Below are 25,133 nucleotides of genomic sequence, written 5' to 3' on the forward strand. Positions count from 1 at the left end.
ACAAGTACCATGAGGCATTGCAAGGCTGTCAGTTAAACAAGCATTCTCAAAAATATTCCAATTGCACACCTTCCTGGAAAATAGCCAATAAGAAAAGAGGGAGCTGAAGCGATTACCAGCTTGGAACCGGAAACTTGAAATCATGTAGCCATATTCGCCAGCACACCGAGGATCATTTAGAAAAACGTCCAAAAATTATTTAATGCATGAAAGCGATCAAAACAGCAACGTTTCAAGGTCGCACAGGACCTCTTCGTCAGGCAAATGATACCGCATGACTCCCAAAGGCAGAGGCATTATGGGACATGTAGTTCTGCAACAGCTGGAGGGCCACAGGTTGAGCACCCATGCATTAGGGTGTGCATCTGATAGTTCCAACACATATGCATGTATTTACCATCATCTTCCCCTCTCTCTATCCTGAAAAAAATGGGGGGGGGGGTGCAAGGGAACACACAGGGGGACCTGGGCAGCAGAAAGAGAAGGAATAAGGACAGGAGGAGTGACACATATTGGTACTGATCCCCTGTATTTTCCTCTTGTGACAGCTGAATGTTGGCGAGAGGGAGAGAAGGAGAAGCCTACTTTCAGCTGCTGCAGGAAGAAAATACAGATCGGTTCTACTAAATGCCGCCCCTCCTGTCTAGGTTCTGGGGCTGGCAATGAAGGTTTTTAGACAGGTTGCCACCCCCAGTACTAGGGTGTGCCCAGGCACAACCCTTGCGCACACCAATGCCTAGAAACCTTTGGAGGAACCCTGGTTGAGAATGGGTGTATAAGGTATGAAAGGGTGTTACCACAACAGAATATCAGGGGACATCTCCTGGACGAGGACACTGACCATGATAAAAAACAGAAAAACTCTTCCCGACTGTGCACAAGATAAACAGATCACTACTATGTATCTTCATCAGCCTTAACATCCTGTTAAATTCATCTAATAAACACCATTGTGTGGGAGTTTGTCACTGATGGATGAACATCTGGAATAAACAGGTGTAAGACAAACATTACTATCTCTTCCTAGGAAATCCCTGTTCACTGCTGTTTGTATATAGACCGATCTCCCTTACATAGGTGTAATATATTATCATGTAACAGCATTGTTTAGAAATTAATGGTTCCATCCTGCTGATAAATGTATAGATCACCCATAGCGTAAATAAAAAAAATAAAAAGTTTATTTTTACATTTTTTAATAGACAAATTGTTATTTATAAACACAAGTATGAAGAAATCCCTGTACTCAAGTACTTACATACAAGAAAAAAGTTGCACAACCTGAGCTGATCTGGAGGACTTATGTCTAAGAACAAATGTAAAGAAAAACAACAAAACTAAAAACATATAATTTTAGCTGCCAAAAAAAGAAGTGTGAATGCCTTTTGTGCTACATCAGTGTCTATAAGTAAAGTGACAACTCTCTTCAGAGTTACCACCCTGACTCCTATTTTCTCTCTGTATAATGAATGCACACAACCACAATGGTGAAACCAACCCCTCCTGCTTCTCAGGCCTCGTACACACAACCGAGTTTCTCGGCAAAAACCAGCAAGAAACTTGCTGTTTTTTTTTTGCAAAGGAAACTGGTCGTGTGTACACTTTTCGACGAGGAAACTTTTGAGGATCATGTCGAGCCAAAAAGAGAGCATGTCTTCTTTTTCCTCGACGGGAATGGGGAAATTTGGCTCGCCGAGATCCTCGACAGCCTAACAAGGAACTCAACAAGCAAAACGGTGTGTTTCGCCCGTCGAGTTTCTCGGTGGTGTGTACGAGGCTTCAAGCGACAGAGCCTTTACCAATGCTGTTAGCCTGACTCTGAAGTGATTTCATGATGTCTGAGGGAAGGAAGATACAAGTGAAATGTATGGTGGATTAATGTAACTGGTAGAGTTATGATTCTACAGCTCTGGCTAAGAGATCACAAAAAAAAGTCACCACAGAGCATTATGGCAATTTAGTCTTCTCCGGCCAGTAGAATGTCAATCATCTGCTTGTCGGACACTGTAATTTCCTGGCACACTCCTAAGGCCTGGCTGAGGTAGATGGCAAGGATATGTTTGCACTGAAAAAAAGACAAGAAAAAGTTAGTAATCAGACCAAAAATTGGTTTCTGAGTGATTGTAAAGAAACTTTTTCTATTAAATAGAGTGCACAGAGTGTTCCCGATAAAAAAAAATAAGGATAAAAAAAAAAAAAAAGTAAAAAAAAAAAATAATGTTTTTTTAAAACGCCCCTATCCCTGGTAGCTCGCACGCAGAAGCGAACACGCATGCAAGTCCCGCCCACATATGTAAATGCCGTTCAAACCCCACATGTGACTTCTGAAGGCAATTGGTTCCACTAGATTTTAGTAAAGGGTATCAGAGTAAAGGGGGCTGAATACAAATGCACACCACTTTTTAGATAGGTATTTGTAAAATAATTTGAAAACCATTTATCATTTTCCTTTCACGTCACAATTATGTGCCACTTTGTGTTGGTCTATCACATAAAATCCCAATAAAATACATTTACGTTTTTGGTTGCAACATGACAAAATGTGGAAAATGTCAAGGGGTATGAATACTTTTTCAAGGTACTATACATGACCGATGATTTATATTCCCACTCTGTTGTGAGCTCTAATCCTAATTAATATTATTTACCATATAGACAGCTTCAAGACATCTTTATTTTCCATCATAAATATGAAACAATTTGTACATGGTTTGGCACATAGACTAAACTAATATTCTACTTAACTAGTTACGAATCGTTTGCCGCCGCTGTACTGCAGTAAGTTGGCTCCCCTGTGCGAATCGCCACCATTGTACGTTGGGCGCGTACACAGCGATTTGTGGGCGTGTGCGTGCCCATTCACGAGAGGGGGAGCCAACCAGCAGATTCGGTGGACTCGATGTCCGCCGGCCACCTGTTATCTCTCCAGAAACAGGCAGAAAGGGGATCCGTCGGTGTAAACCAACAGATACCCTTTCTGTCAGGGGAGGAGAGAGATCTCTAGTGGTTGGGAACAATGATCTCTCTCTCTCCTTCCCCAGTCAGCCCGCCCCCATACAGTTAGCAATACCTCCCAGGCAACACACTTAAGCACTTGATCGCCCCCTAGTGGTAACCCCTCCCCTGCCAGTGACATTTATACAGTAACCAAGGACTATTTTTAGCTCTGATCAATGAATAAATGTCAATGGTCCCAAAAAAGTGTCAAAAGTGTCCGATCTGTCGGCCGCAATGTTGCAGTCCCGCTAAAAATGGCAGATCACCGCAATTACTAGTAAAAAATATATAATAATTTTTTTGTTGTTTATAGCGCATCAATTACCACCAAAAGAAAGCTCTATTTGTGGGGAAAAATGACATAAATTTTGTTTGGGTACAACATTGCACGACCATGCAATTGTCAGTTAAAGCGACGTAGTGCAATATTGCAAAAAATGGCCTGGTCATTAAGGGGGCTAATCTTCCGGTCCTTAAGTGGTTGAGTCCATTCTGATGATGTTTTTCAAAACCAGCACCAAACACACTCTATAAATGCCATCCTGCAGTGAGGCATTGTGGATCAGTGAATGCACATTGTTAAAAGGCAAGTGTGTCCACTGGTATGTAAATCTTTTTTGTATTGTGTTTCTGGGCTGTTGTACACCCTTGACATCTTTAACTGCTTATTCACATTGCCTGTCCAAGCAGTATAAGCTACGTTAACGGTTCTTAGGGAGATGCTTCAAGTCGCTTCCAATAAGGAGTTTAAACGTGCACAGTAAAATGTATACTTCTTATACACAATGCATTCTCACATCAAAAATGCTGCATAATAATATTAAAACTAAAACCAGGCATATACAATGTAGGGCTATTAACATTTTAGCACTATCATGTGTCACACATTAATATACATTGCACAAAACAGCCCATTTGTTTTAAATAGGCTGCCAACGCACCACAATAAAGACAAAAATCAATATGCATCATTGCTCATGCCTTGTGCAGTGCTGCAGCGTGGGTGAGTTCCTCACTTCTCTATTAGTGCGCTAGGGTGGCATTCAAAATAAAAATGTGTGTTAACACAAAAGTGGAAGTATGAATGGCCCCCCTTAGGTCATAATTAGAAACTGCAAATGCCACAATGATTAGAAGTCTTCTGTAATATATGTGCATCATAATTGTTACTATTGAGTTTTTGCAGGACCCAAATCTTTATATGCTATAGATAGAATATTCATTGTGTGACAAGTCTGACAGCCACCTACCAGTAGCTTTCTACTACTGAAAGCCATATTACATATAACCTCTTAATTCCTTCCTTCTGGATTGACTAAAGGCTGTACTGCTCTAGACTCACTATGGCTTGCCCCAAACTTGTTATTTTCATAGCTTAGTTCTCCAATGAAATCTCTGTGCAAGATAGATAGCTTTGAAAAAGACCAACTCATGTAAGAAAACGTGGTTGCCATCATCCCTTATACATAGAAAAATAGAAATAACCTCTGAGGGCGGGATTTTATAGGCAACAAAATATACTCAAAAAATATTTATTACATAATATAATTACAAAAAATAGAACAATATCATGATGTGCAAAATGTTAAAAACATGGATACCGATCCAATTGGAGATATAACAATAATACTATCCATCATCAATTACACATCTCTCCGCAACCAGGAGGTTCAGGAGGTAATTCTGTGCTATACCAGGAGCTAGGGGGATCATTTGGGAGGAACATCCTGGTGGCAGCAGGTGTTTTTTCTGACTGCTCTGGGCCTGTTGGCCCGTTCCTGGACCATACTTGGGGGATCAGTCTTTTCCTTCTCCGTTACATGGGTGAGTGGCCATTTGATATGTTCTCTGCCCTTGGAACTTTTTGGAGACCTGGCCTTTCTGATGTTTTCTTTTCTCTCTGCCCCCTATTCTCTGTTTATTTATTTTTTGGTATAGCTGGTGCTGGCTTGCATTTAAACGCTATTTGATTGGATGGTATTTATCCTGCTCACCTATGGGATATAGGGATGAGGAATATGTTCAACGCGAAGGATTGAGAATAAGTACCTCTGCCTGGGACTATCATGGGAAATGCACTCACAGATTTCTGGTACATATGATTTAAAAGAAAAGTGAGTCACTATTTGGTTACACTCTAAGGATGTGGGAATGTGATTGCTTGTTTGTCTGATGTTTAATATCAATTTGTATTTTGATTCATTGTAGATCATGATACTTTAATATTCCTTGAAGAAGAATGCCCTACATTTGAAATGCGTCGGATTACCCGCCTCTACCTGTGACCAGTTGATCTGGTGACGTGTAATTGATGACGGATAGTATTATTGTTATAGCTCCAATTGAATCAGTATCCATGTTTTAAACATTTTGCACATCATGATATTGTTCTATTTTTTGTAATTATATTATGTAATAAATATTTTTTCTATGATTTTTTGAGTATATTTTGTTGCCTATAAAATCCCACCTTCAGAGGTTATTTCTATTTTTTAAGATAGATAGCTTTTAGCAAATATGATTCAGGCACTGTATACACTAAAGTATGCTGGTCCATGCTAAAGGTTAGAAAGTAAATATCAGGATTAAGGGGTGATAGTGATAGGCTGTATTAGAGCTCACACCAGGAGTTAACTTTAAGGCCCCGTACACGAACACCTGAAGTGGCCGTACGGCCTGATGTGCGTACACACCATCAGTTCAAAATCCGATCGGGTCAGAACGCGGTGATGTAAAACACACGACATGCTGAATAAAACGAAGTTCAATGCTTCCAAGCATGCGTCGACTTGATTCTGAGAATACGCGGGTTTTGAACCGATGCTTTTCTGTACTAACCATCGGTTTGGTCCGATGGGGCAGCGGTCCATCGGTTCGGTTTTGAAGCAAGTTTTAAAATTTTGGACCGAAGGAAAACAGACCGATGGGCTATACACACGGTCGGTTTGGTCCGATGAAAATGAACTTCGGTTCATTCTCATCGGACCAAACCGACCGTGTGTACGGGGCCTAAGTGTTAAATAAATGTTAGAGTTAGATAAAGGTGTAACTAAACTACAAAGCAAAAATGTTTTACATTGCAGTTTGACAGTCCTTAGTTGTGGTTGCAGTGTTGGTTTACTTTTTTCCCCTTTGCTTTTACCTGGTAATCCTGCAATTAACAAACTTCCTGTCCCTGGGGGGGGGTTATTCTTACTACTTCACTAATTTGGTTGCCACCTAGCATAGACGTTAAACATGTCTGCCTTTGCTACCCTCCATTACATTGGGGATGATGGGAAGCGATAACATCGTTTTATACTTTCAGGTCAGCTCTTGGGAAGTGACAAGGATACTGAATTTCTGACAAGATCAACATGTATTTTCTGTACTTATTGAAAATGTTTTTAGCATGAAAAATGAGAATTAATGGAGCCACCAAATGGCGGTAATGATGGTAAATCATGGCAAATGGCTATTTAATATTTTAATTTGTTCTTGGGTTTAGTTATGCTTTAAATGTTAAAGTTGAATTCAGGCAAACAGCTGAACACATAGCTGAAATACAAACATGCAAGCTGCCTTACGTGCCAAAACATAGCACAGCCAGTTCCTGGACCTTCCTGCAAGCTATACTGCAGTTGAGCAATACAGCGTGATCTAGGATCTATCCAGCTCGCAGCAAAGGAGCAGAATCACATGCATAAATCATCACTCTGCATTCTCTCCAGTTAGAAAACGTGCTATGTTACACAGACAATACAGTAAAATGCATCACAGCCTGACTGGGTCATTGTGCTCTTATGCCGGGTGTATGTATAATGGAAATTAAAGTGAAACTGACCTTGTGTGGCTATAGTAATAGAAGTGCCTAGGTTAAGAAAACCTGTAGTATCTACATTTGCCCGTTAGTCTTCAGATCAATCCCGCTGTCCTTTTCCAGCCATTCAACTGTCAAATGCCACAGCTGTCACTATCCACTATCCACTTTCCAAAGAGAAGTATGGGTTCTATTTATTTTTTTGATTCATACTTACCTCGGTTGATGGAGCATCAGAACGATGCTCCATCTGTCCCCCGGGTTCTCTGCACTAAGAACCGAGCCACCGAACATCACCCATGGCTCAATTCTCACAGATCTCCAAGAGGAAAGCTGCTGACTGTCAGTCAGCGTCTTTCCTCTCTGCTTTTCCATGCTCATTGGAGCGCTGAGCAGTGGAGGGGCTGTCTCAGCAGCTCGCTGAGACTGCCATCAATCAGGGCAGCTGGCGGATCCAGACTTGGAAGTCGTGATGACGCGCTGCCCCGAATGATGGCAGTGACGTCAGCAGGAAGCGGACTTCAGACAGGACTTCACAGGAGTGCAAAACGAATTGCACTCCTGTGACCCATAGGCAGTGCCGATCCTAACCTCCCTGGGGCCCTAAGCAAAATGACATGACACATTAAAAATGAGAAGCGGGGGGGCGCTAACGACAGTGACATGTCACATTAAAGAAAGTTGAGAAGCGGGGTAGGGGGTGTTCTGCTGTCGGAAATGACATCTTACATTAAATTGAGAAGCAGGGGGTGCTGACTTCTTACCTCTTCTCCCATGCACCCAGCGAGTTGAGAAGCGGGGTGAGGGGGCGAAAATGACTTCTCACCAGGCGGGGCCTCTAGTAATTTGGGGGGCCCTTCGCAGCTTTGCGGGGCCCTAAGCGGCTTACATAGTGAGCCTATAGGGCGGATCAGCCCTGCCCATAGGAGAAGCCCAGCCTAAAAACCTCAGGCTGGACTTCTACTTTAATTCCATGAGTGGGAGGACCTCAGAGTGACTTGCAGAGAAGTTAAAAACCTGTGTACACACTGGAGTTAGGATTCAAGAGGGTGGCCTTACGCCTGAAGATTTTCATTCAAATGTGAAAAGATCAAAATCCTTAATCAGCGCATTCAATGGTACTTTACTCAACTATTTTCTGGTACAATATTTTATTCAATTTAAAGATATCACAGTAAAGCATCCAATATTCAAACAAAGGGGCTTGAGATGCCGACATAAATCAGTATTAGGCCCCGTACACACGTCCGAGGAACTCGACGGGCAAAACACATCGTTTTGTCCGTCGAGTTCCTTGTGAAGCCGCCGAAGGACCTCGGCGAGCTGAAATTTCCCATTGAACAACGAGGAAATAGAGAACATGTTCTCTATTTCCTCGCCGAGGTCCTCGTCGGCTTCCTCGGCCAAAAGTGTACACACGGCCGGGTTTCTCGGCAGAATTCAGCTCTGAACCGAGTTTCTGGCTGAATTCTGCCGAGAAACTCGGTCGTGTGTACGAGGCCTCACACTTCAAAGGGGGGTAGAAAGGGTAGTTGAGATATGGACTTGTGATAATCAGGCAGGCTGGTCACAAGAATCAACTAACTTTAAACAACTTTTCATTTGAGTACCATGTCAATGTCTCGATTTTCTATTGATGATCTGGGTTAACTTTGACAAATTCATGTGTATAATACTTAAGATGTTTCCTGGCAGGGAACCAATTGATCAAAATAGACATTTTTTGGTTTCCATTAGATTTGGGAAAACATTTCCATGATTATCCTTTAATTTTTTTGCTAACTCAGCTCAAAAGTGGTTGTCAAATTGGTCAAATTAATTGAATGAGTGTTCCAAAAATTAGGGTTTTCAAATAAAAATCTACAGGTGTAGGGCCAACTTACCACTGGTACTTGCAGACATTACAAAGCACTTTTTATGGAAGTTTAAGTCCACTTCAACCCTATTACTGCCATGTGTTTACCAAGCCCCCCTGTAGTACAGTGGGCACAGGCAACGATCACTACGCTCCTATATGTCCCACTGACAGCTGATACATAGTAAACTGCGAGTGTTACAATGTATCAGACTGTCATTTTATAAATGAATGAGGAATCTCTATACAGATTCCTTATACATTCAAGTAAAGTGCTACAGACTATCTTTAGTCCCTTTCTCTGTCTCAAAAAAAGAGATATGGGGGTCTAGGGGATTTTGACCCCTGATATCTCATCGAAGACCCCCCCAAAATATATATATACACACACACACACAACTGTAAAAAAAATTGAAAAGTAAAAAAAAAACTTGTATTCTGACAGTGGGGGAGAGTTCCTTGTCATCAGCATAAACTGATCAGTGCTGTTGCTTACAGCAAAAATCTGACAAGGCGGTTGTACAGAGGTTGATCAGTAGATCAGCTTCTGTACAACCACCTTGCCCATACATAGATCAAAATTCAACTGGTTGAGCAGATTTCGATCATTGTATGGTTGGCTTTAAGGTTGAAATTCAGGATTTCATTTGCAGAGCCAACTGCTGAGAAAATGTGGGGCTACAATTGAAAAATGGTTGAAGGGCCACTGTTCACTACAAATGGTTTCACATAGTAGGGGCTCGATATGGGGCTTCCTTTCTGCTTGGAATTCACACACTTTAAGGCCTTGTACACACGACCGAACATGTCCGCTGAAACTGGTCCGTCGGACCAGTTTCCGCGGACATGTCCGACCGTGTGTAGGGCCTACCGGACAGTTTTCCAGCCTAGCGGACAGGTTTCCAGCGGACAAAAGTTTCTTAGCATGCTAAGAAACTTGTCCGCTGGAAGCTTGTCCGTCGGACATGTCCGATGGTTAGTACAACTCATCGGACATGTCCGCTGGCCCGAAATCCCGCGCATGCGTCGAATTGATTCGACACATGCGTGGAAGCATTGAACTCCCGTGTCAGAGAATGTCGGTGTCTTCTAAGTCACCCCGTTTTCTGTCCGCGGGGATTTTGGTCTGATGGTGTGTACACACATCAGACCAAAATATCCCAGCAGACATGTCCGATAAAAACGGTCCGCGGACCGTTTTCATCGGACATGTCTGCTCGTGTGTACAAGGCCTAAGGCATAATACAATATAGAACAAACAGAATCATAAATCATCTGCAGCATAAATGAAGGAATGTGTAACAGGGATGGTAAACATGCAATATAAGTAAGAATGATAATCATGACATCCTACCCAAACTCAACCTATAATGCCTCTGTCACTGTCTATTTCAGTTTATGTCTTTGGCCAAAGAACTTGATAAATAGGTACCAGGAAATGATAATTAAAAATAATTAATCACACAGGCTGGTTCTGACACAGATGCCATGCATACCTCTGACTCACCTACATTTCTGACAGACCTGCCAAATTCTCCAAATACATTTTAATAAAACTATTTTTAGCTTTAAAAAGATACATATATGAGAACTTTGCTCGTGGGAAAATTCAATTCACCTCTGGGGCTCTGTTTTCCATCTCATACTTTGGCTTGCATCTTTTAAACATTTTTCATAAACGTTTCTATGAGTGACATTTGCCACATGAAGGTGAATTAAGAAGATAAATTAGGGTGCCAATGCATAGCTTAACAGTCCATAGTAAGAGAATGGGCACAATGGCAAGTGCAATCTGCATTATTTCACACAACTCCACCTACTTCATCCCAAGTGAAATAGAGACACCAGCTCAATACACCAATAAAATACATGCTGGGGAATTACTGTATTTATTGGCGTATAACACTCACTTTTTTACCCTGAAAATAGAGGGTAAACTGTGCCTGCGTGTTATACGCAGGGGGGCTGTGGAAAGTTTTTTTCCTGAAACTTCCCTCTTATATGCCTGTGCGTGTTATACACCGATAAATATGGTAACTAAGCTTCTTGCACCATAAAACTTTCAGAATTGATGGCTGCTGACTGGCCAAAGCATGCACCTGTATGCTTTGGCCAATCACAGAGCAATGTGCTGTGAGAGCCAGGATTGTGTATAATACAGTGCAGTCAGTGTAGAATATATAATACAGTGCAGTCAGTGTAGTGTATATAATACAGTGCAGTCAGTGTAGAATATATAATACAGTGCAGTCAGTGTAGTGTATATAATACAGTGCAGTCAGTGTAGAATATATAATACAGTGCAGTCAGTGTAGTGTATATAATACAGTGCAGTCAGTGTAGAATATATAATACAGTGCAGTCAGTGTAGTGTTTATAATACAGTGCAGTCAGTGTAGACTATATAACACAGTGCAGGCAGCGTAGTGTATATAGTGCAGTGCAGAGTATATAATAGAGTGCAGAGTATATAGTGCAGTGCAGAGTATATAATACAGTGCAGAGTATATAGTGCAGTGCAGAGTATATAATACAGTGCAGTGCAGAGTATATAGTGCAGTGCAGAGTATATAATACAGTGCAGTGCAGAGTATATAGTGCAGTGTATAGAATACAGTGTAGTGTGAAAAACACAGTGTTTTGGTGCCAATGAGTGTTGGTGTGTACAACACTTCTGTGTCACCACTCCTTTTTTTTTTTTTCATTAATCTTTTTTTTTTTTTGCAGTAGCAATTATTAGTACAGTGGTATACTATTTTTTTTTTTCAGCGGTGCAGCAGCACTAAGAATATTTAGGGCATAATTGCTGCCCCCCCCCCTTCTGCGTCGCAGGTGTTTCCACTTTCTGCGTCAGCAGTGGTTCTTTTTTTTGGGGGGGGGGGCTATTTGAATCTTTTTTTCCAGCAGCAAAAAAAAAGTATCCGTAACTGCTTTTCCTTTTTCTGAGTCGCGGGTGGTCTTCCTTCTGCGTCACCAAGTTTTTGGTTAAGGGGAACGCTATGACAGAATTAGGGGAAAAAAAAAACGGCATGGGGTTCCCCCCAAAATCCATACCAGGCCCTATGGGTCTGGTTTAGATTTTAAGGGGAACTCCACAGCAAAAAAAAAACAAAAAACGCGTGGGGTCCTGCTTTAAATCCATACCAGACCCTTATCTGAGCATGCAGCCTTGCAGGTCAGGAAAGGGGGGGCCCAGATCTTTTCAGATATTTTTTTATAACCTAACCCTGCTTTAAACTTCTCCACAACTTTATCCCTGACCTGTCCTGGTGTGTTCCTTCACAATGCTGTTTGTTCACTAAGGCCCCTTTCACACTGGGGCAGTATGTGCGGTGGTGGTATAGCGCCGCTATTTTTATCCCAGGAGAGGACTGTGAAGGAGGAACTTCTGAGGTAACTGCTGTGAGTGAGCTGATGTGAGGAGGCTGGCTGTGTTTGGAGCTGTGGATCTATGGGTTATTAGATCACACCAGTAACTTGTGTGTGTAAGCCTGCTGTGCATGTGAAATCAGGAGCTGGGACAGCAATGAGGAGAGAGCAGTAATCAGTCCTAAAGAGATATTGCAGCAAGGCTTTTATTTTAGCCTATTAAGGTGAGAGGCTGGGGGAAACTGTTTTTAGCACCTGCAAGGGAAGAAACAGCACCTGCACTTTTGTAATCACGGTGATCCTGTGAAGTGCCTGCTTGCACTTTTGGAGTTTATTGCACATCATTATGAAATATGAACTTTTTAGAAAAATTTATTTTGTACCAGACTTTTCCACTTTTGCACATTGATTGTTGTCAGTTGCACATTTATATATTTATTTATTTATTTATTTACTGGATTTTTATCCACCTGTCTTATATAGGTTACTGATTGCCTATTTCACCTCTTTTTTTCCACTTGTCCACTTGGTTTACTTTTGCACTGGAATTGCATGTTTTGGATTTGTTTGGACATTTTATTAATTGATCTGTTTTTATTTAATCAATTATCCTACTGTTCACCCATTTACTTACATAATTATTCAGTCAGTGAGCGCCCCCTACCTTCTTCTTTTTAATAAAGAATGGAGTTTGCCATTATCGAGAGGAGACCTCAACATTGGAGTACCTGAACATCTATGACACCTACCATTGATTGATTGAAGTGGAACTTTAGTCAGAAAATGAAGTCCTGCTAGATCACTTCAGGGTGGATAATTTTGCAGGTACAGCTATAGAAAACATTAAAAAGAAGTATCTATACTGTTTAAAAACCAGTAATACACCAATTTCACTCTGCTCTGCACATGCTCAGTCGCTCTCCCATTTTAGGCACTGCTGAGTTTGTAAAGGCCGATCTGCTAACAGCCTTAAGCCCCTTTCACACCGGCAGATAGAATTCAGCTTTTAGCTGCGTAAAGATCAAGTTATCTACCACAGCTAAACTCAGACAATGCTTTCCTATGTCTCCATTCACACACTGCGTTTAGTAACAGTATTGTTACATGGGGTGCGGTTAGAAAAAATGAATTTGACTGCGTCCAGGAACGATTTATTGCAGCTATGTGCGGCTATCTGCACATAACTGCAGATAATCGCAGTGTACTATTTCACCTGCAGATAGCAACAAGGAAAGAAAAACAGATAATCGCATTGTACAACTGCAAGTGAATGCTGAGCCAGGATTCGCTGAATTTCAAAAAATAACAAAACATGATTTTAACTGCGGCAGAACAGACTCTCGTGTGAAAGGAGCCTAAAAGTGGAATTAAACCCTTTACAGCCAAGGAAGTTGCTTCTGTTTAAACTGCATTGTGCTGCACATGTGGTCAGTTATGACACCAGCCATTTGATGGTTTGACAGTTTGGTAGAGGACACAAGAAAATGTGACAGTTAGCAATCCCAACATTCCAGGAATGTAACTGTTTTTGAAACCGTTAAAGCGTAAGGAAACCCATCAATTTAACAGTTTCAAAAAACATTTACATTCCCGCCATGCCGGGAATTCCAACTGTCACATTGGTTGTGCTCTCAACCAAACTGTCAAGCCATTTAATGGCTGGTGTCATAAATGATCATGTGTGCAGCCTCATGGCAGTTGAAGATTAAATAGAGGCCATGGTGGCAACTTCCTTGGTTGAAAACAATAGGAGGGTTTTTTCTTTCACTTTAAATCAGTGGGTTTAGTTCCACTTTATGTTTTACTGCTGTTTGGGGGCTCTGGTCCTCAGCAAATGGCAGCCTCAAGAAGCAAGTTGTTATGGGTAAAGTTCACACCATACCTGCATGAAGACTGATGGGAAAACTGCACAGATTTCACTTACAGGGACATCAGTTTACATCAGTTTTCATGCACGTCAGTTATGTGCCCCATTCACACCAATGTTTCTGTCATGTCAGTTGCTGTGCAGAAAAAATCTGCACGGGATACCAGTGTTGTGGTGTGAACTGGGCACATATAGCCAGATATCAGTACATATGCCGTCGCAAATCCGAATGAGCGCCATCGTATCTTTGCGCGCATTCTTAAACTGAGATACGCCTCACTGTTGCCAAGATACGACCGACGTAAGTCTCCTACGCCGTCGTATCTTGGCTGCATATTTACGCTGGCCGCTAGGGGCGTGTACGTGTATTTACACGTCTAATATGTAAATGAGCAAGATACGCCGATTCACAAACGTACGTACGCCTGTCGCAGTAAGCTACGCCGTTAACATAAGACATACGCCGGTGTAAAGATAAAACACCTCTATAGGTGGCGCAGCCCATGCAAGGTATGGACGACAGAACAGCCGTCGTATTTTACGTCGTTTGCGTAAGCGTACGTGAATGGGGCTGGGGTAGGTTACGTTCACGTCGAAAGCATTGAGCCAACGTAGTTTCGTAGGGAGTATTTGCGACGTGATTCTGAGCATACGCTTACCGGAGCCGTCGGCAGCGGCGGAGGCGATCGGATCCTTTCCTCTCCTTGGCTGGGATACGAGTGAGGGCAAGATGGCCCCCACCCGTCCCCATAGCATAGCAGGGCGGAAGTGACGTCAAAACGTCACACGTCACTTCCGCCCATGCTTCTAAAAGCAATATTTTCTAGTTGTCATTTTTTCAAATGACAAAATATATTTTTTTTTTTTGCATTGAAGTCTAAATATGGGATCTGAGGTCTTTTTGACCCCAGATCTCATATTTAAGAGGACCTGTCATGCTTTTTTCTATTACAAGGGATGTTTACATTCCTTGTAATAGGAATAAAAGTGACCCATTTTTTTTTTTGTGTAAAATTAATAAAATAAATAAAAATAAATAAGAAAACAAAAAAAAAAAAATTTAAATCACTCCGTCCCGACAAGCTCGGGCGCAGAAGCGAACGCATACGTGAGTAGCGCCTGCATATGAAAACGGTGTTCAAACCACACAAGTGAGGTATCACCGCGATCGTTAGAGCGAGAGCAATAATTCTAGCCCTAGACCTCCTCTGTAACTCAAAAGATGCAACCTATAGAATTTTTTAAACGTCGTCTATGAAGATTTTTAATTTTAAAAATTTGATGCCATTCCACGAGCGGGCGCAATTTTGAAGCGTGACATGTTGGGTATCATTTTACTCGGCGTAACATTATCTTTCACAATCTAAAAAAATTGGGCTAACTTTATCGTTGTCTTATTTTTTCATTAAAAAAAGTGAATTTCTTCCAAAGAAAGTGCGCTTGTAAGACCGCTGCGCAAATATGGTGTGACAAAAAGTATTGCAATGACCGCCATTTTATTCTCTAGGGTGTTATAAAAAATATATATATAATGTTTGGGGGTTTTAAGTAATTTTCTAGCAAAAAAAAAACGATTTTAATCTTGAAAAAAAAACAAATCTGAAAAACAGCCAAGGTCCTTAAGTGGTTAACCTGTTGGTAATCACCCAACAAGTGAATATCAGTTTTGGGTAGAATGAGTCTTTAAAAGTGAAAAAACAAACAAAAATAAAACATACATAAATGCTTCCCATATGCTCATACATTTCATTTGAATATTTACCATAATTCTAATTAAAGAGGAGTTCCACCCAAAAATGGAACTTCCGCTTATCCCACTCCTCACCCCCTTACATGCCACATTTGGCATGTCATTTTTTTGGGGGGGGAGTGGGGGCTTCAGGAGAAGGGGACTTCCTGTCCCACTTCCTCCTTCCGCCGAGTGGGCTGCAAAGGCGATTAAGCTTAATTGCCTTTTGGCAGCCCCTCCCTGTAGGCGATCGCCTAGGACACGTGACAGGTCCTAGGCGATCGCCTGTCCAATCAAACAGCGCAGCGCCAGGCCGCGCGCGCATGCGCAGTGCTGCTCGCGCATGCGCAGTGGGTGCCCGGCCGTGAAGCTGAAAGCTGTCACGGCCGGGTGCCCACAGTGACAATGAAGACGCCGGCCGGCGAGGGGGGAAGAGGAGCGGAGCCCCGGCCGGCGCGTCGCTGGAACGCTGGAGCAGGTAAGTGTCTGTTTATTAAAAGCCAGCAGCTACACTTTTTTGCTGACTTTTAATAAACATAAATATTGGCTGGAACTCCCCTTTAAATAAGGATTTTATTCATTTAAATACATATAAAATGCTATTATTTCTGATAACTGAAAATGCAGACATTTCTGTTTATTTTCTGAGGCTACTGTGAGCTGCACTGTACATAAACAGCAGTTACAATCAATTAAAAATATTTGTTTCTGTACACACAGATATAAGACATGAAAGAATAAAGAATCAGTTGAGTGATGTAGTCCTTAAAACTAAGGATTTGCATGAAGGGCTGGTACTATAGAACAATTTATTCTTCCTATAGACAGGAATGTTTTCTTGTGGGGTCTTGGAGGAGTTTAGTTCCCACATATGTGGTCAGTTTGTTGTATTTTACAGTTATTTTGTGGCAGAAATAACAATACGCCATCTGTAAGGATTTGTTGGTTCACTGGTTCTCTGGGATCCAGGCTCCAGACTGATGACATACTGCAGCTGGACTTTCTCTTCATGGCTACCATTATGTTTTAGGTTGACACAAATGGAGCGGTTATTCACCCTGTCACCATAGCAACGGCTGTCAATGAGGCCAGCCAAATGGCCCTAATGAACTCCGATTTTTCTTTTAACAGCATTTCTTAATGTCTTACTTATGGCATTAAATTACACTGATATTATACGCAGGAAGAATCTGATGTCTGAATGATGTATTCACATTAATTCTATATTGATCAAGCCCTTGAGCCTGGCTTATTTACTATATCACGTGGAAGAGAATTATTTCATTAGCTTGATGACTATTGCCAGGCACGGCATAGAGCACAATATTAACAAATTATAACAGGTCATAACAAAAGAGCTATACCATATTGCCTTAGGCATACAGAGGTAAAGGATATTAGGTTTACGGCACAAAATCAAACTTCTAAATATAGCCTGGCGGTTTAAATAATAGAATAGCACAGAACAACCCCTTCATAAAACTGGAATTACTGGATTACAGAATAATGAAAAGAGTGTTTTAGGGTCAGCAATAGCATGTTTTTTTATAAATGTTTGATGCTGCCAGTTTGTATACTACAGGTAAAATTCGGAACACTATCAGGCATGTACTGGCCATAGGGACTACAGGGAGTTTCCCGGTGGGCCGATGGCTCAGTGGGCCGGTTTCAGTGGCAGCCTGTCAAAGTAATGGCTGTGCAGCTCGCCATCCACTTTATGCAGTGATGTGAGAAGGATGAGAAAAATACAGAAGAGAATAAGTGAAATAATAAACGAGGTGAGTGAGGACTCCTTATGTTATGCTACTTATGTTTTTGTTTGCACAATTGCGTATAGTTTTGAATACTGTTTTTGTGCTTGTTTGCAAACTTAAAGTGGGCCGGTCTCAGGGGTCAAGTCCTGGGGAAAAAAGTGTGGGAACTCCCACCCAAGATCCACTCCGCCACCAAAAAAAAAAAAAAAAAATGATACGCTGATATGCATAACTACTAAACCGCAAGTTATTTCTAAATCCCACGATAACTCGCGGCAGACCTCCACAATATCTCCTGGGAACAATGACAAAAGCTCCCAGGAGACATTGCGGCATCGAGGAAGTGACTGAATACCCGCACACTACCCGATGAATCCATATACAGGAAGCGGCCAGTAACATAAAGGATTACTAAGGTTCGCCTGCCCCTGACAGTCAATCGAGCTGGGCATCGCCGCTTAGTGAAGGATCGGCTCGGGCAGCTCGGCTGCTCTAGTCCTGCAAAGGGAACTGCGTTCCTGCTGTGAAATAAGTGTAGGAACTCCGTTCCCACGCGTTCCCGCAGGACTTGAGCCCTGGCCGGTCTGTATGAAGTCCAGGGCCAAATTTTGGTCTCAGTCTAGCCCTGAACACTATCATTCTTAGAAGAGGTATAGTATGTGAGTTCATGAGGACCACCAAAGCCCTGACAGTCTCTGGCTTTGCTTGGTGCCTTACCAGCTGCCTTTTTTAGAGGTTTAAAAAGCTCTTTGAGCAGACCTGCCGAAATGTACACCTTCACTTTACACCTATGCTGAGCACAGAACTCTGGGCCAAATCCTCAAAAGGGATACGCAGGCGGAACTGCTGTTCAGTCTGCGTATCCCTGTGCCTATCTTTGGAACTGATCCTCAGAAGCAGTTTTCCAAAGATAGGCAGAAGATCCGACATCTGTAAGAGACTTACACTGTCAGATCTTAGGATGCAGTACCGCATCCGCCGCTGGGGGCATTTCGCATTGAAATGCCGCTTTGCATATGCAAATGAGGAATTACGGAGATCCACAAAGCTTTTCAGCTTTGTTTTTTCTGCGTAAGTTTACGTTTGCATACGTAAAATTAGGGCTGCTTTATCAAGGTGTAAACTGTTTACACCTTGTAAAAACAGACCTTTTTTTCGATCGCCGCGATTTTTTTTAAATTTTGAATTTTATTTTTCGGTGCGTAACTTTATTGTCCTGTCGCAATCCACAAAGCCCGGCGTAATGTAATTTTGCACGCTGCCCGTCGGGAAAATGACGTCACGAGCATGCGCAGTACGGCCGGCGCGGGAGCGCGCCTCATTTAAATTGTCATCGCCCCCTGGATAACAGGACCGCCTTGCGCCGGGAGAATTTAGGTTACACTGCGTGAAATTTCTAGGTAAGTGCTTTGTGGATCGGGCACTTAGGTAGAAATTTCCCGCCAGTGTAACTTAAATGGGAAAAATTAAGTTAGGCTACGATTTTGAGGATTTGGCCCTCTGTCCCTACCCTGCACTGTAACCTACCACTTTGTATATGGAAAACCCTGGACCAACTGTCAAGCTTATTACCTCCTGTGCTGAACTAGCCCTACTATCATACTGGTCCGCCACAGCCAGTTCCATATCCCCTGGGAAATAGGCATTGCACTTTACCACGTTGTAAACGGAAAGCCTTGGACCAACTGTCCAGCTCGTTACCTCCTACACTCAGCAAGTCCTTCTACCATTCTGGTTAGCCAGTGATCTGCTCCCTAGACATCGTACCTTACCACTTTGCACACATAGGGGCAGATCCACATACATCCGCTGCGCCCGGCGCAGATGTAAGATACGCTACGCCGCTGTAACTTACTTGGCTTTGGTTTGAATCCTCAACGAATTTGCGCCGTAAGTTACGGCGGCGTAGTGTATCTCTCGCAGCGGAATTCAAATTGGGTGGGTAGGGGGGCGTGTTTCATTTAAATGAAGCGCGTCCCCGCGCCGAACGAACTACGCATGCGCCGTCCATAAAAACTCCCAGGGTGCATTGCTCCAAATGACGTCGCAAGGACGTCATTGTTTTCAACGTGAACGTAAATGGCGTCCAGCCCCATTCACGGACGACTTACGCAAATGACGTAAAATTTTCAAAATTAGACGCGGGAACGACAGCCATACTTAACATTGAGTACGCCACCATACAGCAGCTTTAACTATATGCCGGAAAAAGCCGAACGGAAACAACGTAAAAAAATGCGACGGCCGGTCGTACGTTCGTGGATCGTCGGAAATAGCTAATTTGCATACTCGACGCGGATTACGTCGGGATCGCCACCTAGCGGACGCCGAAAAATTGCATCTAAGATCCGACGGCGTACGAAGACGTACACCTGTCGGATCTAACACAGATGCCGTCGTATCTTGTTTTGTGGATACCAAAACAAAGATACAACGCGCAAACTTCGAAATTACGCGGCGTATCAAGAGATACGCCGCGTAATTTCTTTGAGGATCTGCCCCAAAGTCCTGTACCAACGGTCCAACTCATTATATTCTAGCCTTTCTACTATTTTGGGTAGCCACAGCGCATGTCCTACCCTCTAAGAGATAGGTGTTGCACTCTTACTACTTTGTACATGGGAAGTTCTGGACCAACTGTCCAACTTTTTACCTCCTCCACTCAAGAAGCTTTTCCACCATTCACACAGCCAGTGTCCTAGCCCCTGAGTGACAACTGCACTGTCCCATGATCACATTTGCCCTGACAGATAGAAAGTTGCATATACTACCCTGTTTTCCCAAAAATAAGACAGTGTCATATATTAATTTTTGCTCCCAAGGATGCGCTAGGTGTTATTTTCAGGGGATGTCTTATTTTCTCATGAAGATGAATACAGTACACATTTATTGTTGAACAAATGTAATTTTAAGTGATCCCCCTCCCCCACCCCTGTGCCAGTGGACACCTTCACCAGACATCCCCCCACCCCTTTATCAGACATTTCCCCCCTACCTCAGTCACCTCTGAACCCGACTCCTGCTCTGCGCTACTCACTGTCCAATTGTGAGTTGGCCAGACTCCGTCAGGGCAGAGCTAGCAGCAGGCAGCAGCATGTCCTGGCAGCGGCGTGGGCTCTCTGATGCTCCGTCTGCGCTGCGGCCAATAGTGAGCTGCGCGGCGGCGCCCGCCGCTGCGGTCCATGGTACAAAGTTGCAGTAGCTTCGGGGGCCTTCTAATCGGGATGCCTTATGTTCAGGGGAGGCCCTATTATCAGGGAGGTCATATTTTCGGGGGGATGCCTTATATTTCAGCGAGAGGCAAAACTGTAAGTAGGTCTTATTTTCGGGGGATGTCTTACTTTCGGGGGAAACACAGTCGTTTTGAGCCTTATTGTTGGATTATGTGAAAGAGGCACTTTCTTGTGTATCCATCATTGGCTAATAATGTCCTTATTACTTGAGCAAGGCATGACCAGTTAGTTACCCCTCCTGCTGTACTTAAGTGGAGTTGGTTAGGTCCATGGTTTAGTCCACAGTGAAACATTATCCCTAGCGTTGGGGTTACCAGTTTGTTGGCCTGAAGTATGATCCACCAATCATCTAGGTGCTTTGAATTAGGCGTTTATTCATATTACCCATTTCATACCTATCCAAAAGGTGAATAATTCATCTGTACCATCCCTTTGGATAATGTCTATGGAAGGATCTGTGATTATATAATTAAAGATAAGACAATTTCTGCTCAGTCCAATGGATGTTGGGACCCAGTAATGTTACATGTGGAATAGAAAATTGACCTTATCATTCTGGATACATAGGTCTTCCGTTTTAATGTACAAAACACCCAGTCATACAAGGGGCAGAGGTGTTGTCCAGTTGTTTTTAATTATTGGTAAATATATGTGTATTTTATGAATTTTCATATGTTTCTTTTGCATTTTGTTTGTAATAAAATATGTAACATGTTAAATATTTTAGATTGTATTTTCTCGATGTATGTAAGCTTTTACCAGTGCTTCAATAAACTTTTCTTTTGGATAAAAAAAAAAATATATTTTAGATTGTCACTGGAGTGTTCCTAATCACACTTTAATTTCTGTTTACGTAGTATATTTAGAGAATGTGGTGGAGTTAAGTCTAAAACACTTTTTTATTGTTATAGTTTTGAAATCAAGTTTGTACTGCTGTATAAGGTTTCATCAAGGAGATTTCCCTTCTCTTCTTGTCCCAGTAATATTGTTGTATAAAGGATTCAAAGAATCTGGTAACGTAAACAAAGGGAAATCTCCCAAATAGGGACACAGAGAACACTAAAACCCAAAAGTGGTTTTAAACCTTTCCAACATTTTCCAGTAAAGAAAAAAGTTTTTGTCAGGCGATACCTTAAAGAGACATTGTCACATTGCTTATTTAGTGCCCATACAGAGTCTGCACATAAACCACCCCATGCATACATAACAAGCCACACTCCCTCACCGCTATACCATCCACACCTGTCTAATCTTAAATGTTGATGCTGTTGGTGCTTGAACAAGGAGATGGCATCATGCCATCCCAGATGTGTGCCCATTCAGCCAAAAGAGGATTTGTGAGACTGGGAGTTGGATGAGAAGCCCTGGCTCGCAATTGGTGTTCCCGTTTATCCCAAAAGTGTTTACCTGGGTTGAGGACAGGGCTGTGTGGAGGCCCCTTGAGTTACCCTACACCATGTCAGCAACCCGCGGCTCCGGAGCCGCATGCGGCTCTTTTGAACCTTTGCTGCGGCTCCAGGAGGTGCACTGTGACCAGTGGTGGGATTCAGCCGCTACATTTTTTATGTCCCGGCGCGCACAGGCGGAGTGATATCAAATGCACTCCGCCTGTGAGAGAAGGCGCCGTACAGATGAAGCAGCGGCTTTCTCTCTACTACAGCTGCTGCTTTCTCTGTACGGCGCCTTCTCTCACAGGCGGAGTGCATTTGATATCACTCAGCCTGTGCGTGCTGGCATTAATCATTTTCACAGTGACGCCACAGGCCCCAGCCCGCCCACAGAGCCCAGAAGCACCACAGAGCCCAGCAGCCCCACAAAGCCCAGAAGCACCACAGAGCCCAGCAGCCCCACAGAGCCCAGAAGCACCACAGAGCCCAGAAGCACCACAGAGCCCAGAAGCACCACAGAGCCAGTACCACAGAGCCCAGCACCCCCGGAACCACAGAGCCAACACCACAGAGCCCAGCACCACCGGAACCACAGAGCCAGCACCACTGGAACCACAGAGCCCAGCACCACAGAGCCCAGCACCAGCGGAACCACAGAGCCAGCATCACCGGAACCACAGAGCCCAGAACCACAGAGCCCAGCACCACAGAGCCCAGCACCAACAGGCACCACAGAGCCCGGCACCACAGAGACCAGCACCACACAGCTCAGCACCGCAGAGCCCAGCACCACCGGAACCACAGAGCCCAGCACCACAGAGTCGGCAAGCGCAGGTATGAGTCACTGACTGACCGTAAATGTTTTAATGCAAAAGGAGTGAAATAAGATAGACAGGCAACAGAGACTCCTATATCATGTGTGTTACATTACATTACATCCTTTTTTTGTTCAGATTGACAGCTGACTGCACGATCCTGTATATAGCATTAAAGTGGAAGTAAACCCTTCAATTTCATAGTTACAAAAACAGTGAACATTCCCGGCATGCCGGAAATGCTAGCTGTCACATTTGTTTGTGCTCTCAACCAAACTGCCAAACCATCCAATGGCTGGTTTCATAACAGGTCACATGTACAGCATCATGGCAGTTGCAGATTAAACAGAGGTCAAGATGGGCACTTCCTTGGCTGAAAACAATAGGAGGGTTTACTTCCACTTTAAAGAGGGGGTTCACCCTAATAAAACTATTTTTTTTTCTAGCATTAAATTAGGCATAGTAGCGCGAGCTACAGTATGCCTGTATTTATTTGTTTTAGCCCCGTACTCACTGTGCAATCGTATAGAGAAGATTCCGACTCCCCGCGGGGAATGGGCGTTCCTATCCAGAGGGAGCATGATTGACGGCTGGCTATGGCGCGTCACGCTTCTCCGGAAATAGCCGAAATAGGACTTGGCACTTCACGGCGCCTGCGCATAGTCTGTGCGCAGGCGCCGTGAAGAGCCGAGACCTACTCCGGCTATCTTTGGGGAGCGTGACGTGCCATAGCCGGCCGTCAATCATCCTCCCTCTGGATAGGAACGCCCATTCCCCGCGGGGAGTCGGAATCTTCTATATACGATTGCACAGTGAGTACGGGGCTATAAAAATAAATACAGGCATACTGTAGCTCGCGCTACTATGCCTAATTTAATGCTAAAATGTTGGTAATGAGGGTGAACCACCGCTTTAAGGTAAGAAACAATATATGCAGTGTTATATTCGTTTTAAATGTCACAATGGTTTTGCGGCTCGAACAGAAAACGGACTTCATCAGTATGTTTACACAATATTGTAAGTACAGGAATGTGTAAAATGTGTTTGTACAGAATGCTGCAGCATCACCAGTACACTTCACTGGAAGCAAATGAACTAAATAATTTGGTGTAATGGTCAGGTATCCACAAACTTTTGGCTTTTTAGTATAGCTTCCCATAGTGCCTATTTAAATGTTCTTAAACTTGTACAAAACTTGTATAAAGTACTACTTTATGATTTTTTTTATGAAATTGGGTTTAAGCCACTTGCATTATATATAAAGAAATCTCTTCAGATAACTTTTCAGAAGCTGTTCACCCATTGCTTGAGATATGCAGGTGTCCCATGGATAATGATTCACCACAGGACATGGAAAAAGTTGTCTTTACTGCCAATGATAAATATATTATTCATTATTTGCATCTTTGCATGTCCTGTCCTGGTATTAAATGCAGTTTTCCATTTGTCGCCTGGTATACTGTACATATATTACTTACCAGCATGCTGTCACTCCTCCTGAGCACTAAGAAAGTGAAGGCAGGACAGGAACAGTAGTGGCATGCCTTGTAGCAGGTGTACAGCTTACCAGAGCTCCCCGTAACCTAGTTTAAGACAACAAAGTAACAAGCAGTCAGGCAGTGCTGTATATATGGTATAAAAAAAAGAGAAGGTTCACTCTGGAGAAAAAATAAATCAGCAGCTGATGACTTTTAATAAAAAGGACACTTACCTCTCCTGGAATCCAGCGCTATCATAACCCTGGCTAGTTCTTCACTAGCCTTCAGATTCCCGGCGCCGGCATCCTAACTGTGGGTAGCCAACTATGCTGCTTTCGTCTTCACAACTGCCCTCTGCGCATGCACAAGCTGCACTTTGTTAATGCTCCTGCAGTCTTCTGGGACCTGTGACGTGTCTCAGATGACTGCAGGGAGGGAGGGGAAGAGGAGAACTTCTGCTCAGATAGACTAGTTTCCCTAGTGACCCTCATCTCGCCCTATGCAATTTACCAGCTTTCCCAACAACAATTTTAAATTTTTTGGGGGTTTTGTCATTTTAAGCATAAAACAGAGGCTCAGAGCATACCCCAGTTCAAACCCCCCTCAAAACATATGATTAATATGTAAACTACAATATCCCCAAGAGCATTTTCCTCAACCATTTCTGGGGGAACCTAGTGTTTTAGGATGTGGCAGTCAAGGGGAAGTCAAGCCAAATATCCCACACTTTGGAGAACTTGTGGGGGCATCCACTAGAGAGGTAAATAGCCTTATATAAAGGTAACACAGCATTAATCAAGGATTACAAAAAGATCACGGTAGTGGGGGGCCTCCTTTGATTTCCATTTT

General features: G+C 43.0%; 1 protein-coding gene across 1 annotated transcript in view; it reads right to left on the reverse strand.

Moving 5' to 3' along the window:
* Positions 1-1,713: 1,713 nt before the first annotated feature.
* The window catches only part of ZSWIM7 (zinc finger SWIM-type containing 7), a 172,126-nt gene continuing 148,706 nt past the window's right edge, over positions 1,714-25,133 (reverse strand). Inside the window, exons 5-6 of the mRNA XM_040338602.1 lie at positions 24,285-24,389; positions 1,714-2,065 (exon numbers count right to left, since the gene is read on the reverse strand). Of these exons, the coding sequence (XP_040194536.1) occupies positions 1,958-2,065; positions 24,285-24,389 (213 nt within the window). The 3' untranslated portion in view covers positions 1,714-1,957. The remainder of the gene's footprint in view (positions 2,066-24,284; positions 24,390-25,133) is intronic.

Source organism: Rana temporaria, chromosome 2 (assembly GCF_905171775.1).
Source record: "Rana temporaria chromosome 2, aRanTem1.1, whole genome shotgun sequence".
NCBI lineage: Eukaryota > Metazoa > Chordata > Amphibia > Anura > Ranidae > Rana > Rana temporaria.